The 14,691-nt window shown below is 30.6% G+C and overlaps 1 protein-coding gene across 1 annotated transcript; it reads left to right on the top strand.

The window, feature by feature from the left end:
• The first annotated feature begins 4,949 nt into the window (after positions 1 to 4,949).
• On the top strand, positions 4,950 to 12,872 carry LOC127243934 (ABC transporter G family member 24-like). The gene is made up of 14 exons (XM_051264180.1): positions 4,950 to 5,345; positions 5,468 to 5,544; positions 6,469 to 6,726; positions 7,321 to 7,384; positions 7,470 to 7,616; positions 7,705 to 7,739; positions 7,878 to 7,951; positions 8,215 to 9,128; positions 9,260 to 9,556; positions 9,661 to 10,164; positions 10,250 to 10,398; positions 10,504 to 10,793; positions 10,896 to 11,029; positions 12,416 to 12,872. The coding sequence occupies exons 1-14, from the start codon at positions 5,116 to 5,118 to the stop codon at positions 12,570 to 12,572; spliced, it is 3,330 nt and encodes a 1,109-aa protein (XP_051120137.1). The 5' UTR covers positions 4,950 to 5,115; the 3' UTR covers positions 12,573 to 12,872.
• Positions 12,873 to 14,691: the final 1,819 nt, after the last annotated feature.

Raw genomic sequence — 14,691 nt, 5'->3', positions numbered from 1 at the left:
TGAATTTTATAGGATTTTAAAATAATTTTTTTATGAATATATATTAATTATATAAATTTATATCAAACAACAAATTTTATAAATATAATAAATAATTATTAATAAAATAATATTTAATATTAATAAATAATATATAAGTATTAATAAATAATATATATGTATTTACTTTTTATATAAAATGGTTATATTAAAATAAATAAATAAATAATTTATGAGTTTTGAAAAAAATATTAAAATAAATAAATATATATAAATTACGGTTCAACAAAAAATATATATTTAAATATTTATTTCACCGTTATCGCAATGATAATATAGTGTATTCGATAATTGAAAAGAAAAGACGACAATAATATAATAATATTTTTTAAAATTATATTTATAATATAAAAAATATATTTTTAAAAAATCATAATAATTTGCTAATATATTTTAATTTTAAATTATTATTTTTATTAATAATAATAATAATAAATATTATCGTATTATTGATCATATATACAATAATAATAATAATAATAATAATAATAATAATAATAATTTTAAGAATTCATCAAAGTGATGTAAGAAGATATTCTTTTCTATACAAAATTTTCATAAAAATTCATTAAAATCCATAGACTTTCAAAGTATATGAATTGTTGAATATCTCAAAATTTTAAAGACTTTTAAGAGTCTATATTGAATACCTCTAGATTTTAAAAGACTTTTAAAAGTCTTGACTGAATACACCAAATTTTGCAAGTCCAACAAAATTCTACAAAATTTATATTGAATACACCCCTTAGTCGCATTTTAAATTTTATAATTTTTGATTATTAATTAAACTATTTACTTTTTTTATTTTAATCTATAATTATTTTTACTAAATAATAATTATATTTTAGTAGTATACTTCTTAATTACCTATTAATTATATTTTACCTAAATCCTCTTATCTACCATATATGTGACAAATGAAGTATTATTTATTAATTTAGGGTGTGTTTGTTTAGGGGATTTTCCCCCAAATACATTATTCATCCAATTTTTTTCCCCCGAATACACTATTCATCCAATTTTTTTTAGTAGTAGACTTCTTAATTAACAGGTGTATTAGTAAAAATAATTATTATTTAGTAAAAATAATTATAGATTAAGATTAAGATAAGTAAATAGTTTAATTAAAATTACGAAAATTATAAATTTTAAAATTTAAAATACGATTAAAGTGTATAATTATATTTCCAAAAATAGAAAGGACAAGTTATGTGAGACGGACGAAAATAGAAAATATGGACAAAGTATGTGGGACAGATGGAGTATATTATACTAAAAATTAATTTTATATTCAAAACATCACATCAACACCTGTTTATATCACATCATACAATTATTCAAATTCAAACTTTATACTATTCGAATCTCAACTCAAAAACCAAACCATCAAAAAAACACACCCTTACCGTCAAATTTTACTATTTAAATTTTATAATTTATAATTAAAATATATAATTATATTAAAAAAAAAAAAACAAACAAATTATGCGAAACCAATAAAAATATAAAAAATCAACCATTTATGTCAAATGGAGAGAATACTTATTTTCACGGGTCCATATCATTTCTTTGTCAACCGGCGTTAGCTAATAAATGAATTGATATTCACCTTGCATATCAAATTATTATTATTATTATTATTTGGTTTTAGGTTTTTGTCTTGATATTGACTTTTGAATTTTTGAAAATTTATATAACAATTAAAAAAATAAATATTTGATGTTATATTTTAAAAATATATATATAATTTAATTATATTTAAATAAATTATTATCAATGGATAATATCAAAACTACTAAAATATTTATACAAATATTTCTTTTCCTTTGTTCATTTAAAATTTTAATTATCTATAAACTTTAAATACCATAATTCAATTATAAGAAAGTGCATTTTAAGTTATGAATGTCTATTGTACTATTGTATTTTTTAGTTGATAAAAATTTTATTGTTATTTATCGAAAATTATAAAAATATTTTAGAAATAATATTGTTATTTGTGTAAAATAATTTTTATTATATTTCAAATGTATTATACAGATAAATGATATAATTGTGAATTTATAATAACTAACAACGGTGTGTTTACTTGTAAGATTATGGTATTTCATTTTGATTTTGAATAATAAAATTTGAATTAAAATAATTATTTGATATGATATAAATGTGTATTGATGTGATATTTTAATATAAATAAAAAATGAGTGTTTAATTTAATATTTTTAAAAATAATAATAATAATAATAATAATAATAATAATAAAATAGGTATAAAATTCGAAAAACAGACCCTTTATATTTTTATTAAATAAATATGAGAATATAAATATTTTTATATGTAGATTTCGGTCAATTAATATTTTATATATAATAGTACAATAGAATGTTAAAAAAACCTTTTACTTATAAACTCATTATTTATTTTCTAATGACATTGTTTATAATATTGTCTAAAATATATATGTACTTTTTATTCAATACAAATTATGTTGACATAAGACAAAATATATCATATAAACTAATATTATTTCTATTAGGCTATAAGGGTCTTATTTACTTTTTTTTTTTTTGTGTTGATATTTAAATATTAATTATTATATTAAGACGTAGTATAAATTAAAAAAAATTGTAAAAGTATTTTCATTAGTGTCTTGTAATATTAATAAAAGAATATTTGTATAAAAAATTATACAAATATAAAAATATTTTAATATTAAATACAACGATGCAAAAATTGACTATAACCCTTAAAAAGACGAAATAAAATAATAATATATAATATAAACAGAAACAATATTGTTCGGTGAGATGAGATTCTCATCATCTAACATTATAAACGTAAGGGTAAACTGATTTTTTAGTCCCGTAACTGGACCCCTTATTATTTTTAGTTTCGTAAGTGGAGCCTGTCGAAAACTAGTCCCGTAAGTGAAAATTTTTCGCTGTTTTAGTCCTCCGGCGCCGGAGATGCCCACGTGGCTCGCCGGATATGACTTGTCTGCCAGGTGTCGCTGACCTGGCGGACACGTGGATTTTTTTATTTATTTTATTTATTTTTTAAAATTTTTTAAAAACTTATTTTTAATTTATTTTTAATTTTATTTGTATTTTTTTATTTGGTCCAATTAGAAAAATTAAAAAAAATGAAAAAAAAAATTTATGTGTCCGCCAGGTGTCGCTGACTTGGCGGGACACCTGGCGGACATGTTACCTCCGGCGAATCATGCGAGCGTCTCCGGCGTCGGAGGCCTAAAACAGCTAAAAATTTTCACTTATGAAACTAGTTTGTGACAGACGCCATTTACATGACTAAAATGATAAAGGGCATTTAAGAGACTTAAAAAAAACAGTTCATCCTAAAAGTAAATATATTGTTTTATGTAAGTATTTTATATGTGCTAAATGAGATTCAACATGTCCATTTATTTTATTTTTTAGTTTGATATATTAAAATAAAAGAATTATGAAATTCTTAATATTATATATATCTAAAAAAAAAAACACAAAAAAAAAAAGGAAGCTGGCGTGCCGGCAAGTCAAATAACGTGTACGTGTACGTAGTCGCGCGCCAAGGACCCTTTCTCCACTTCTCTGCGGTGCGTTTCCGTCCGGTTCCGTCCAATTACGATCGTTTATCGTGTCGTGTCGTCCACTTGACACCATTCCTGCTTTGTTTAATTTAGTCAAATAATCACAAATCTACCGAGCTTGTTTAAATGTTTTTTATATCTATATTTTAAAAACTTTAAATTACTCCCTGCCACGAAAGATGAGTCGTTTGGACACGGATTTTAGGCGGTGTAAATTATTTATAATAAGTTATAATAATACTTTCTTCGTCCCGAAAAAGCGTCTTGTTGGGAGTTGGCACTGGAATTGAAAGTGGGTATAAAATAGAATGTAAAAGACTAAAATGTCATTACTTTTTGAAGAATTTTAAAAAGTAAGTTAAAGTAATAATTAGGGATAGTTTGGAAAAGTACGAATAATTTTGTTATAAAGTGAGAACCACGATTACTAAATAATGAAATATGACAATTGTTTTTGGACGGAAGAAAATGAATATATGTGTAGTGTTGTTGGTATTTTAAATATTTTTATAATTATATTTCAATAAAATATATGCAATATGGATATCATTTTGACCATAAAATTTTATATAGTACAAATGAATAAAAAAAAATATTTATTTATTTATTATTACCACAAATTAGTTTTATAAAAAATGAAAAGTTTTAAAAATAGATAAAAATATTTTTTTAATCAAAGAGAGATAGAAACCACAAATTAGTTTTATAAAAAATGAGAAGTTTTAAAGATAGATAAAAATATTTGTTAACGAAAGAGACATAGAAATAAATGGGTTTTGAATGGTCCTACGTGATGTAAAAGTTTAATTAAATTTATTTATATTTGTTAAATATGTTTAAGATTAATAAATTTACGAAAAATAAAAATAAATCATATTTTGTGGGATGTGCTAAAAAAGAAGTTGAGTCATCTGTGGCTGAACAAATGGAGTATCACACAAACCTTAGCTATATATATATCTAATTAGTATATAATAATAAAAATAATTATTAAATAAACTTAAAAATCAAATTTCAGTTCTTAATATTTATTACTCCATTAATTAACTAAAACATGTCCAAACAAGTTATTAATTTTTTATTTAAGTATATTGGACTTAAATTCAATGACGCGGTCAAACTGGGTTAATAAGATGTAACTATCAGGACCTTGAAAGCCAGACGAATCTGGGCCGTTGATAACTTTGGCCCCACACAATTAAAAGCAGAAATCTATCTGGAGTTCAAAGTCCAGGGACCTTCGTTGAAATTTCTTCCCGTCCCTCACAAACTGTAAAATAACTGCAGGGACTGCAACCGTAGGCAAAAATTTCATCTTCCTCTTCATGAGTTCCTCACATGGCGCTCTGACCTTTCCTGCAATTGTTTACACTTAAACCGAATCTTCCCGATCGATTTCTGTCAATTTGTCGAGCTTTTTTCAGCAATACCTGCATTGGATTAGCCTCGCTGGTTCGAACACAGTTGCTCTTCAGCTCTGCAGGAGAATGAGCAAAAGGAGGTTGAGCTCATTCGTGTTTGCTTCCTGGTTCTGCATTCTTACAGCTCACCTGAAATTGGTGCGGTGCCAATTCGGAGATTTCAGTCCACCGCAGCTGCCAACCCCGGCGGCGCAAGGTTTCCTGACTGATATAGCTTACAGCAATCTCGAGAATTTCACCTCCGAAGTTCTCTCGAGTAAATTCGTCCGAGATTACAGCTTTTGTGTTCAGAATCCGTAATTATTTGATTTACCTAAATTTTCTGTTGTAATTAGATTTAATTAACACAATTTGGGAGTGGAAGGATGATTTGTCATTGTTAATTTTTCTTGAATAATTTCTTATTTTTTGTCTTTAGGGAAGCTGATTGGAATCAAGCTTTCAATTATTCATCTGATGTGAGTTTTTTGACTGCTTGCCTGGCAAAATTTGGAGGTAATTAGCCCTTACTTTTGTATGATTGGGTGATTTTGATTCATAAGTTAGAAAATTAGATTAGGAAATATGAAGAGGGCTTTGAGTTCAGTTTGTCTTTTTATTTCTTTAAATTTGTTCATACATTTTGATTGAGGAAACCATTGGTGCAGACATGATTATGAAGAAGCATTCGTTGATTTGATGCTATAGTTGATTGACATGTATTGAGTTTCATGTCTGACTCTGAGATGATAAACCTTAAGCAAGTGGATTTGACATGGATTAAGATACTGTTTGCAGATGATTACAAGAAATAAGGTTTATAATTTGTGTTAGAATATCTTCATTGTAAAAACTAATCAATGGAAGATGCTGGGGAGATATATAGCAAGTGGTGTTTAGTACACTGTACGAGTGATTACCGTGATATATGGCCGTCATAATAATGTTTACTTTAATGTATTAACTTGTAAGCACAGTAATTTATATGGCTATCATATTATATCGACTAGGTGAGATTAAATCATCTTTAAAATTAAAATTAAAATTAAAGATAATAATGTCATTTGTAATAAAAACACCCTATGGGGATTAAATTGTTTGATTGAAAAGTATTTTATTTAAAAAGAATCAAGAATCCGCTGGAAGTGCTTCTTGCATTTTTCTGTTTTGTTTTAGCGGTAGCACAGAAGTGTTTCAAATAGAGTTTTTGAATAATGTCTGACTTAGTTCTGATTCAAGAATTAGATTTCTTGCGGTAATAATGTGATAGTGATTAAATAATTGACCTTATTTCACCAGAGGAGAATCCCAATGATTGTGTTTGTTTGTTTGTGCTTTTCAAATTTGTTTGAGCATTTGTTGCACCCTTGTTGCTATTTTAGTTGTTAGTTTAGAACATCCATATTCTGAAACAGTGAAACTCTTACTCGTGCAATGTAGATGTTACTCGGCGGTTATGTACAGCAGCAGAAGTAGGAATTTACTTTGATAATATAAAGAATGGGGGAAGCCTCAAGCCAAACAGGAACTGTAATTCTTCACATTGGCTTCCTGGCTGTGAACCAGGATGGGCATGCAGCGCTGATAGTGACGAGCAAGTTGACCTGCAGAATTCTCGAGTGGTACCTGCTAGAGGATCTGACTGTGGGTCTTGTTGCGAAGGTTTCTTCTGCCCAAATGGCATCAGTTGCATGATCCGTAAGTCGTCAATAACTTTTTTCATTAATCTTTTATTTTGAAAGGCTTTGTTTAGGTATAGTGATGTGTTGATGAGTAATGACCAGCTTTTAAGGTGTATATTGAATTTACATTTAAATAGATGTGAGTAGTTAGTTATTTGTTGTTACAATTTTGCATGTATACATGTAAGAGAGAGGGTTATTTCTTAAGAACTGTTTGTTTAGTGAAAGGTGTTTTGGGGAGATTTTTTTTGTCAAAAAACACCAAACCAAACATTTGGAAAGTATTTCAGTGTACTATATTTCTTCAAGGTGTCTTAAACTTATCATTATGCTGTTTTGACGTATTGTCACTGGCATTATGTTAGCTAACAAAAGATTGTATTGCATTAGTGAATAGTTGGATTCGAACTTTAAAGTAGCTACGCTGCCATAATAAGTGATCATCTCATGTAGAAGTTTAGTTATAGGATCCTTATATAGTAAATTGGTTTCCCAATGTGCTATTCTCTAATCGGCTTGTGCTAATTTTGTTTTTAGCATCTGATTATATTTGAAAATGTATATGCTGTGACCTAGAGATGTCTTTTATCGTCTTCTTTGAATTTTGCAGCCTGTCCATTGGGTGCCTATTGCCCACTAGCTACCCTGGATAAGAACACTGGCATATGTACACCGTAAGGCTTAGCTTTTGGGATCATGCTTCCTTTATCATCTTTCTTTTGTCGAAGCACAGATTATTTACTCGGAGAATTTTTTTAGATACTCTTACCGGCTTCCAGCGGGACAGACAAATCATACTTGTGGTGGTGCAAATGTGTGGGCAGATGTTAGATCAAACAGTGAGATATTCTGCTCTGCTGGTTCATATTGTCCTACAAGTACTGAGATAATACCTTGTGGCAGTGGGTAGTGATTTTCAATCCCCCAATCCTTGTTTAGTTCCCACACTGTCTTTGATTCATTCGATTCTAAACTTCTCTTTAAAACCTCTCAGGAATTACTGTCCAATGGGATCCACAGATGAAAAACGTAAGTTCCTTGATTAACTGAACCAAAACACCATGCATTACATCCTTCTTCTTGCCTTATGAGAGATTATTTGCAGTTTTTTGTATCTTGTAGGAGGAAGTACAATAACATTTTTCTGTATTGATGCTAAATTTACAGGATGCTTCAAGTTGATTTCATGCGACTCAAAATCGGAGAAACAGAATATTCACGCATATGGAATAATGCTTATTGTAAGATGTTCACTATGGATTTTTATACACAAGATCATGTCGATTGTTCTCCTCTTCTACCTGTTTTCCTAGTTTAAGATGGTTTTCCATGTACAACAAATGGTGGTTTACTTTGTAATTACTTATACGTAGGAATGTGTTTCTTACATGATTAGAAAGTTTTCAGAAAGGAGTCACAATAAATGATGTTCTTGACATGGTTTCATTTCATATTCTGAGTCATATACCAAATGTTCCAACAATCTTTATATTTGTTCTTGCAGGCTGCATTGAGTACTCTCTTGCTCATTATATACAATTGTTCCGACCAAATTCTCTCTACACGAGAAAGAAGGTATGCTAAATCCAGGGAAGCAGCTGCAAGAACTGTGAAAGAGAAGTCACAAGCACGCGCAAGGTGGAGAGCTGCAAAAGATGCTGCTAAAAAGCATGTTGTCGAATTACAATCTCAGCTATCGAGAAAGTTTTCCAAGAAGAACCTCGAAGAATCAGAGGAAGTTAGAATTTTGGGCAGAAAGGACAGTGAGAGAGAAGATGATTTGTATCCACCTATGTTGCCCATCTCCGAGATATCAGCTTCTGCCTCTGGAGTAAAAGCAACGAATCCAAGCCATCATGTGGATCTGAGGTACAATAAGCAAGATGACAGCAGTAGCTTCGATGATTTTTATTCACATTCTGGAGATGAACATATGCAAAAGAAAATTTCCAAAGACAAAGAAATCCATACCCGTAGCCAGATTTTTAAGTATGCATACTCACAGCTTGAGAAAGAGAAAGCTCAGCAGCAACAAAACAAGAATCTGACCTTTTCGGGAGTACTTACGATGGCAACAAACAATGTGGTTCAGAAAAGGCGGCTGATCGAAATTTCTTTCAGGGATCTAACAGTCACGCTGAAACACAAACATAAAAAGCTTCTGAGGTCTGTTACTGGAAAGATAAAACCGGGTCGCATCACGGCTGTCATGGGTCCTTCGGGGGCTGGGAAAACTACATTTCTTTCTGCTCTGGCTGGAAAAACAGTTGGATGTACTGTTAGTGGCACAATCTTGATTAATGGGAAGACAGTTTCGATTCACTCCTACAGAAAAATCATTGGTTTTGTGCCACAAGATGATATTGTTCATGGAAATTTGACTGTGGAGGAAAATCTATGGTTCAGCTCAAGATGCAGGTATGTTTTAAGTGAATAGTGTTTATAGCAATTGTTGTTACTGTTCGATTCGTGATGGTACTTATATAAAATCTGTTTCCAAACATGAAGTTTTCCATATTAACAGCATTTTACATTTTGGAATTTTCGAGATTGTCTGCAGATTTACCCAAGCCAGACAAGGTTCTTATAGTTGAAAGAGTTATCGACTCCTTGGGGCTACAGGGAATACGGGGTTCCTTAGTCGGGACAGTGGAGAAGCGAGGTATATCCGGAGGCCAGAGGAAACGGGTGAATGTTGGTCTTGAGCTAGTAATGGAACCATCATTGCTGTTCTTGGATGAACCGACATCTGGGCTTGATAGCTCATCTTCACAGCTCCTTCTAAGAGCACTCAAACGAGAAGCTCTAGAAGGCGTAAATATCTGCACAGTTGTCCATCAACCAAGGTAGTATCGTTGTCAATTTTTCTTGTTTATCTTTTGCTGCCAAACATTATATGAGTTTATAAGTTCTTCAAACATTCTCTTATCATTATGTGCTTCTTTTCCAGCTATACATTGTTCCAGATGTTCGACGATCTTATACTACTTGCGAAAGGAGGGCTAACTGTATATCATGGACCTGTAAAGAAAGTCGAAGAATACTTTGCTAATCTTGGTATCGTTGTTCCAGAGCGTGTCAATCCTCCGGATTACTATATCGATATTTTGGAGGGGATGGTTAAGACTAGCTTGAGCTCGGGAGTAAGTTACATCGATCTTCCTATACGATGGATGCAGCACAATGGCTATCCTGTACCCCCTGATCTTCGGACGACAAATTCTGCTGAATCTGCTGTCATGACAGAAAGTATTGACCATGATCATCAAGATCCTGGTTTTCGGGACAATTCTGTCACGGAAGAACAATCATTTGCCGGCGAAGTCTGGCAAGATGTCAAAGTCAATGTCCAGCATCACAGTGACAGGATAAGACATACATTCTTGAAGTCGACCGACTTGTCCTACCGAAGAACCCCGAATATCTTCCTACAGTACAAGTACTTCCTTGGCAGGTATGTAACTGTAAATCTCCTGTGATTTCTTATCCATCTGCAACAATTCTATCTAATTTTCAGTATCAATGACTCTTGATCTCAGGGTTGGTAAGCAGCGATTACGAGATTCAAAAACACAAGCCATCGATTATCTGATCCTGTTAATAGCCGGGGCCTGTTTGGGTTCCCTTACTAAAGCAAACGATGCAACGTTTGGTTATGGAGCTTATACATATACGATAATCGCTGTCTGTAAGTCCTCAAGTGTTTCGTGTTCTTCGTACTTCGACTACCATCCATTCATATGCTATATATATATATATACACATTTACATTCCCGAATTTTGTCAAATTCAGCACTCCTTTGCAAGATTGCGGCGTTGAGATCATTCTCTCAGGACAAGTTACAATACTGGAGAGAAAGCGCAGCCGGGATAAGCAGCCTCGCACATTTTGCATCCAAGGACACAGTGGACCTATTCAACATTGTGATAAAACCCGTAGTCTACCTCTCGATGTTTTATTTCTTCAGCAACCCGAGATCATCCTTCGGATATAACTATTCCGTCCTGCTCTGCCTCGTCTATTGTGTGACCGGCATAGCTTACACACTGGCCATTTTTCTCGAGCCCGGTCCTTCCCAACTGGTAAGCCATATATGCCTGTGTGACGTCTCTTAATAGACAGTCTTCGGTTGTTAGAGCTGCCATGATCATGTAGTTGATGGATTTGTTCCTCTGCTCGTACAGTGCTCAGTGCTGCTGCCTGTGGTGCTGACCCTCATTTCGACGCTCTTGAATGCGAGCAAGTTTGTGAAGGATTTAGCCAACTTCTGTTACCCCAAGTGGGCTCTCGAAGCATTCGTCATTGGAAACTCTGAACGGTACGTATACTGCACCCCTTCTGTTAATTCGTCAAATCTAATACATTAAGTCGTTAGGTGGAATCTTGATTCGATATCTAGTAGCGCACTTTTTTTGGTCACATTGCTGCATCGCATAAACTTGAGCATGCAAGTCGAGCTCTTATATTATACGACCATCGTGTGTCTTCACAGCGCATTGTTAGTATGTGACTTGAGTGTTTCTCGAACACAATAGTTTCTACAAAACGTTTGACTTACGCTATGTTAGAGACTTGATGCAACGGCTTTGTCTACTTTTAAGTAGAGCTGTTATGCGAGCTGAGCTAATCTAAAGCTCGAATTTGGTTCGTTAGTTGTAAGAATGAGTTAAGCTCAAGAACAACCTTGAGAAAGTACTTGAAACAAGTATAAAAGCTCGAGTCAAGCTTGACAAGGAGATATTCAACTTGCTTTATCCGGTAGTTTGGATTACATTCAAAGCCTTGATTCTAATGATTCTAAGTTAGAGTTTTGTTTCTAACTCTTACTTTGTTCATAGTCATATCTGACCGTAGCTCTGTTGATAGTCCCATCTCTGATTCTAACTCTAATAGATATTGTCTCAACTTTTATTTTGTTCGGAATCCTAACTCCGAGTTCTATTTAGGTTGTGTTATTTTGGGAGATTTCCCTATATTTCCACTTTTTATCAAATTTTTTTATAAAAAATATCAAATCAAATATTTATTTTTATTTTTCATATTATATTAAAAATTAATTTTACATTCAAAACATCACATCAATATCTATTTATATCGCATCGTACTACTATTCCAATTCAATATTTTTATTATTCAAATTTCAGCTCAAAATCCAAACCTCAAAACATTACATCAATCTATTTATATCATATCGTACTACTATTCTAATTCAAAATTTTTATTATTCAAATCTCAATTTAAAATTCGAACTATGTTCAAAGTCCTGATTCTAACTCTTTTCATTTAGAGCTCTAACTTCGAGTTTCCTTTAGAGTCCTGAATTCGAATTTCATTCAGAGTCTTATTTCTGATTTTGACTCTGTTTAGAATTATATATGACTTTTATTTAGTTTGATGTTATTATTTGTGTCTATCATGTATGTATTAGTGAATGGTCATTTGATTTCATTATTAATAATATCCCGGAGTTTTACAATGCGAGTTAGATCTTGATTAGTTAGACTCCGATAACCATAATATCGAAATGTTATATATATAATTCTTCAACCCTCTAGTAAACCTGAGCCGAAACAAATGCATGCGGATATATAGCTCGATCAAGCTCAACTTATCCGTAGTTATCAAACTACTTAGCTCGTAATTTAGATAATCAACAAACTCTAACAGCAGCAATGCATGCATGCATACGTGCTTTCGATTCCAGGTATTATGGCGTGTGGCTCCTCACTCGTTGCGGCGCACTTCAAAGGTACGGCTACGATGTTCACCACTGGGGTCTCCGGTTAGCCTTTCTGATCCTCGCCGGTGTCGGATTTCGCATCGTCGCTTTCGTCGGAATGCTTATCTTCCAGAAGAAGTGATGCTTAGAACAACTATCATGTCAGTGACAGTGACAGCTCCTCCGGTCACCGTACGTAACTCTTATCACTGGTGTGTGATATTGAAGCAAATTCCAGTGTCTGCATTTTGCCCTAATTTGCAGTTGGAGAGAGGAAGTTAATTAGTAAACCCTAATTTTTGGGGATTTTGGGATGGAGGTGTGTTCGGTTGATCTGCACCGTTGGATTGGATGAGAGTTGAGATGAAGTTGGACTTGGATATTATGTATGTATGTATATTTAAATCACATCCGTATATATATATATATATATATATTACGTGTGCTCAGCTCTACGTGTCTCATTTATTTTTTTGGTGTTGATCATTCAATAATAATTATTATATTAAAATAGAGTATAAATTAAAAAAAATTATAAAAATACTTCAATTAATGTCTTATAATACTGAAAAAAATTTGTAAAAAAAAGTTATACAAATATAATATAATAATATTTTTAATATTAAATACAAAATAAATCAGACTTTCAGAAGCGAACCTTGAGAGTTGAGAGTATAATATTTAGATGTCAAGTGATGATTGTTCGTTTCAAGTGTTTTATTTATTTTAATAATATTACTATTTTTGAAATATTATCTCTAATATTTATTTATATATATAAAGTACTCTCCTTTGTTTAATTTCTATTATTCGATTTTTTAGGTGATTGTATTTTGTTATGAATCTACAAACGGAGGGAGTATTATATTCACTCGATCTGGTATATATGTCTTGTAGATTATAGATATATGATTTTAAGAGTAGTGTAATTAGTATATAATTAAAAGTATATTAATAAAAAAATTTTACATTATAAATAATTATAAATTAAAATTAAATTAATTAAATAATATTGTTAATATTAAAATAATTATAAATTAAAAAAATTAAAATATAATTAAAATGTATAGTTTGTTTGAATAGCAATTTGGATATAATATTTTGTAAGACGAAATGATTTTTTTACATAATCGTGGCAGTTATATAATTAAAAAATAATTCGTTTGTTCACTTAATATTTTTTAATGGAATAATTTTTCATATATATTATTAAATAATATAATATATATTTTATATATATACTTACAAAATTTAATATAAATATTATTTTTTATATTACCAACACAATTATCTAACAAGCCCATTGTGACATAAAATTTGCATATATACATTATGTATGAGTAAATTGCAAAAAATATCACACACTTATACCCTATTATCACTTTTGTCCTGTATTTATCTCCCTGACAAAATATATTCCACATGTTTACAAAAGTCGTTATTTATGTCATTTTCTCGCGCGTGAAATTCACACCACACGCGGTCAAATGATAGAAATAGCGACTTTTGAAAACATGTGGGATATATTTTGCCAGAGAGATAAATACAGGACAAAAGTGATAATGAGATATACGTGTGGGATATTTTGTGCAATTTTTCCCATTATTTATTCTAGACAATTTACATTCAAACTTATATTCCAAAGTAAACAAACTCTACAAATCCATGGAAAACACACAAATAAAATTTTGAAAATTTCAATAACTCAGTCATGAAGGTGAAGTTAATTTTAGTTATTAATTAATTACAATTTGCAGTAATATTAAATTACAATTTAAGGAACGGGTCTCTTTAGACTTGTATTGTGTAAATTATAATAGTACTATTAATCATATGTACATTTCTTTTGGAAAACGTACAAGTTTAAATAATTCAATATCGAATGAATCAAATCAACAAATTACGAGCGCGTTCTAATTTTATAAATATAAGAAAATTTAAATCTAAATAGGTTCATTAAATTATACTCTCCTTCCGTCCCTTAACAGGATATCCATTTTTTATTTTGATCCGTCTTATAACAAAGTATCAATTTTTTTTAGGAATTGTATCATTTATCTAACATTACAAATATCATTCTAATTTATAATATATTACACAAATGTCATTATTTTTATAATATGGGTAATTTAATCTTTTTACCTTTATTTCTCCTTTATCCTAATATTTTTAAAACTTCGACAAAAAACAAATAGATATATAGATATGAGACGGAGGGAGTATTAATATATATATATAACTTAAATGTCAAGAAAAATTGA

Source organism: Andrographis paniculata, unplaced genomic scaffold (genome assembly GCF_009805555.1).
Source record: "Andrographis paniculata isolate CXL003 unplaced genomic scaffold, ASM980555v1 Contig98END, whole genome shotgun sequence".
NCBI classification, from domain to species: domain Eukaryota; kingdom Viridiplantae; phylum Streptophyta; class Magnoliopsida; order Lamiales; family Acanthaceae; genus Andrographis; species Andrographis paniculata.
The sequence above is the reverse complement of the archived record's forward strand: the minus strand, read 5'-3'. Positions and strand labels throughout refer to the sequence as shown.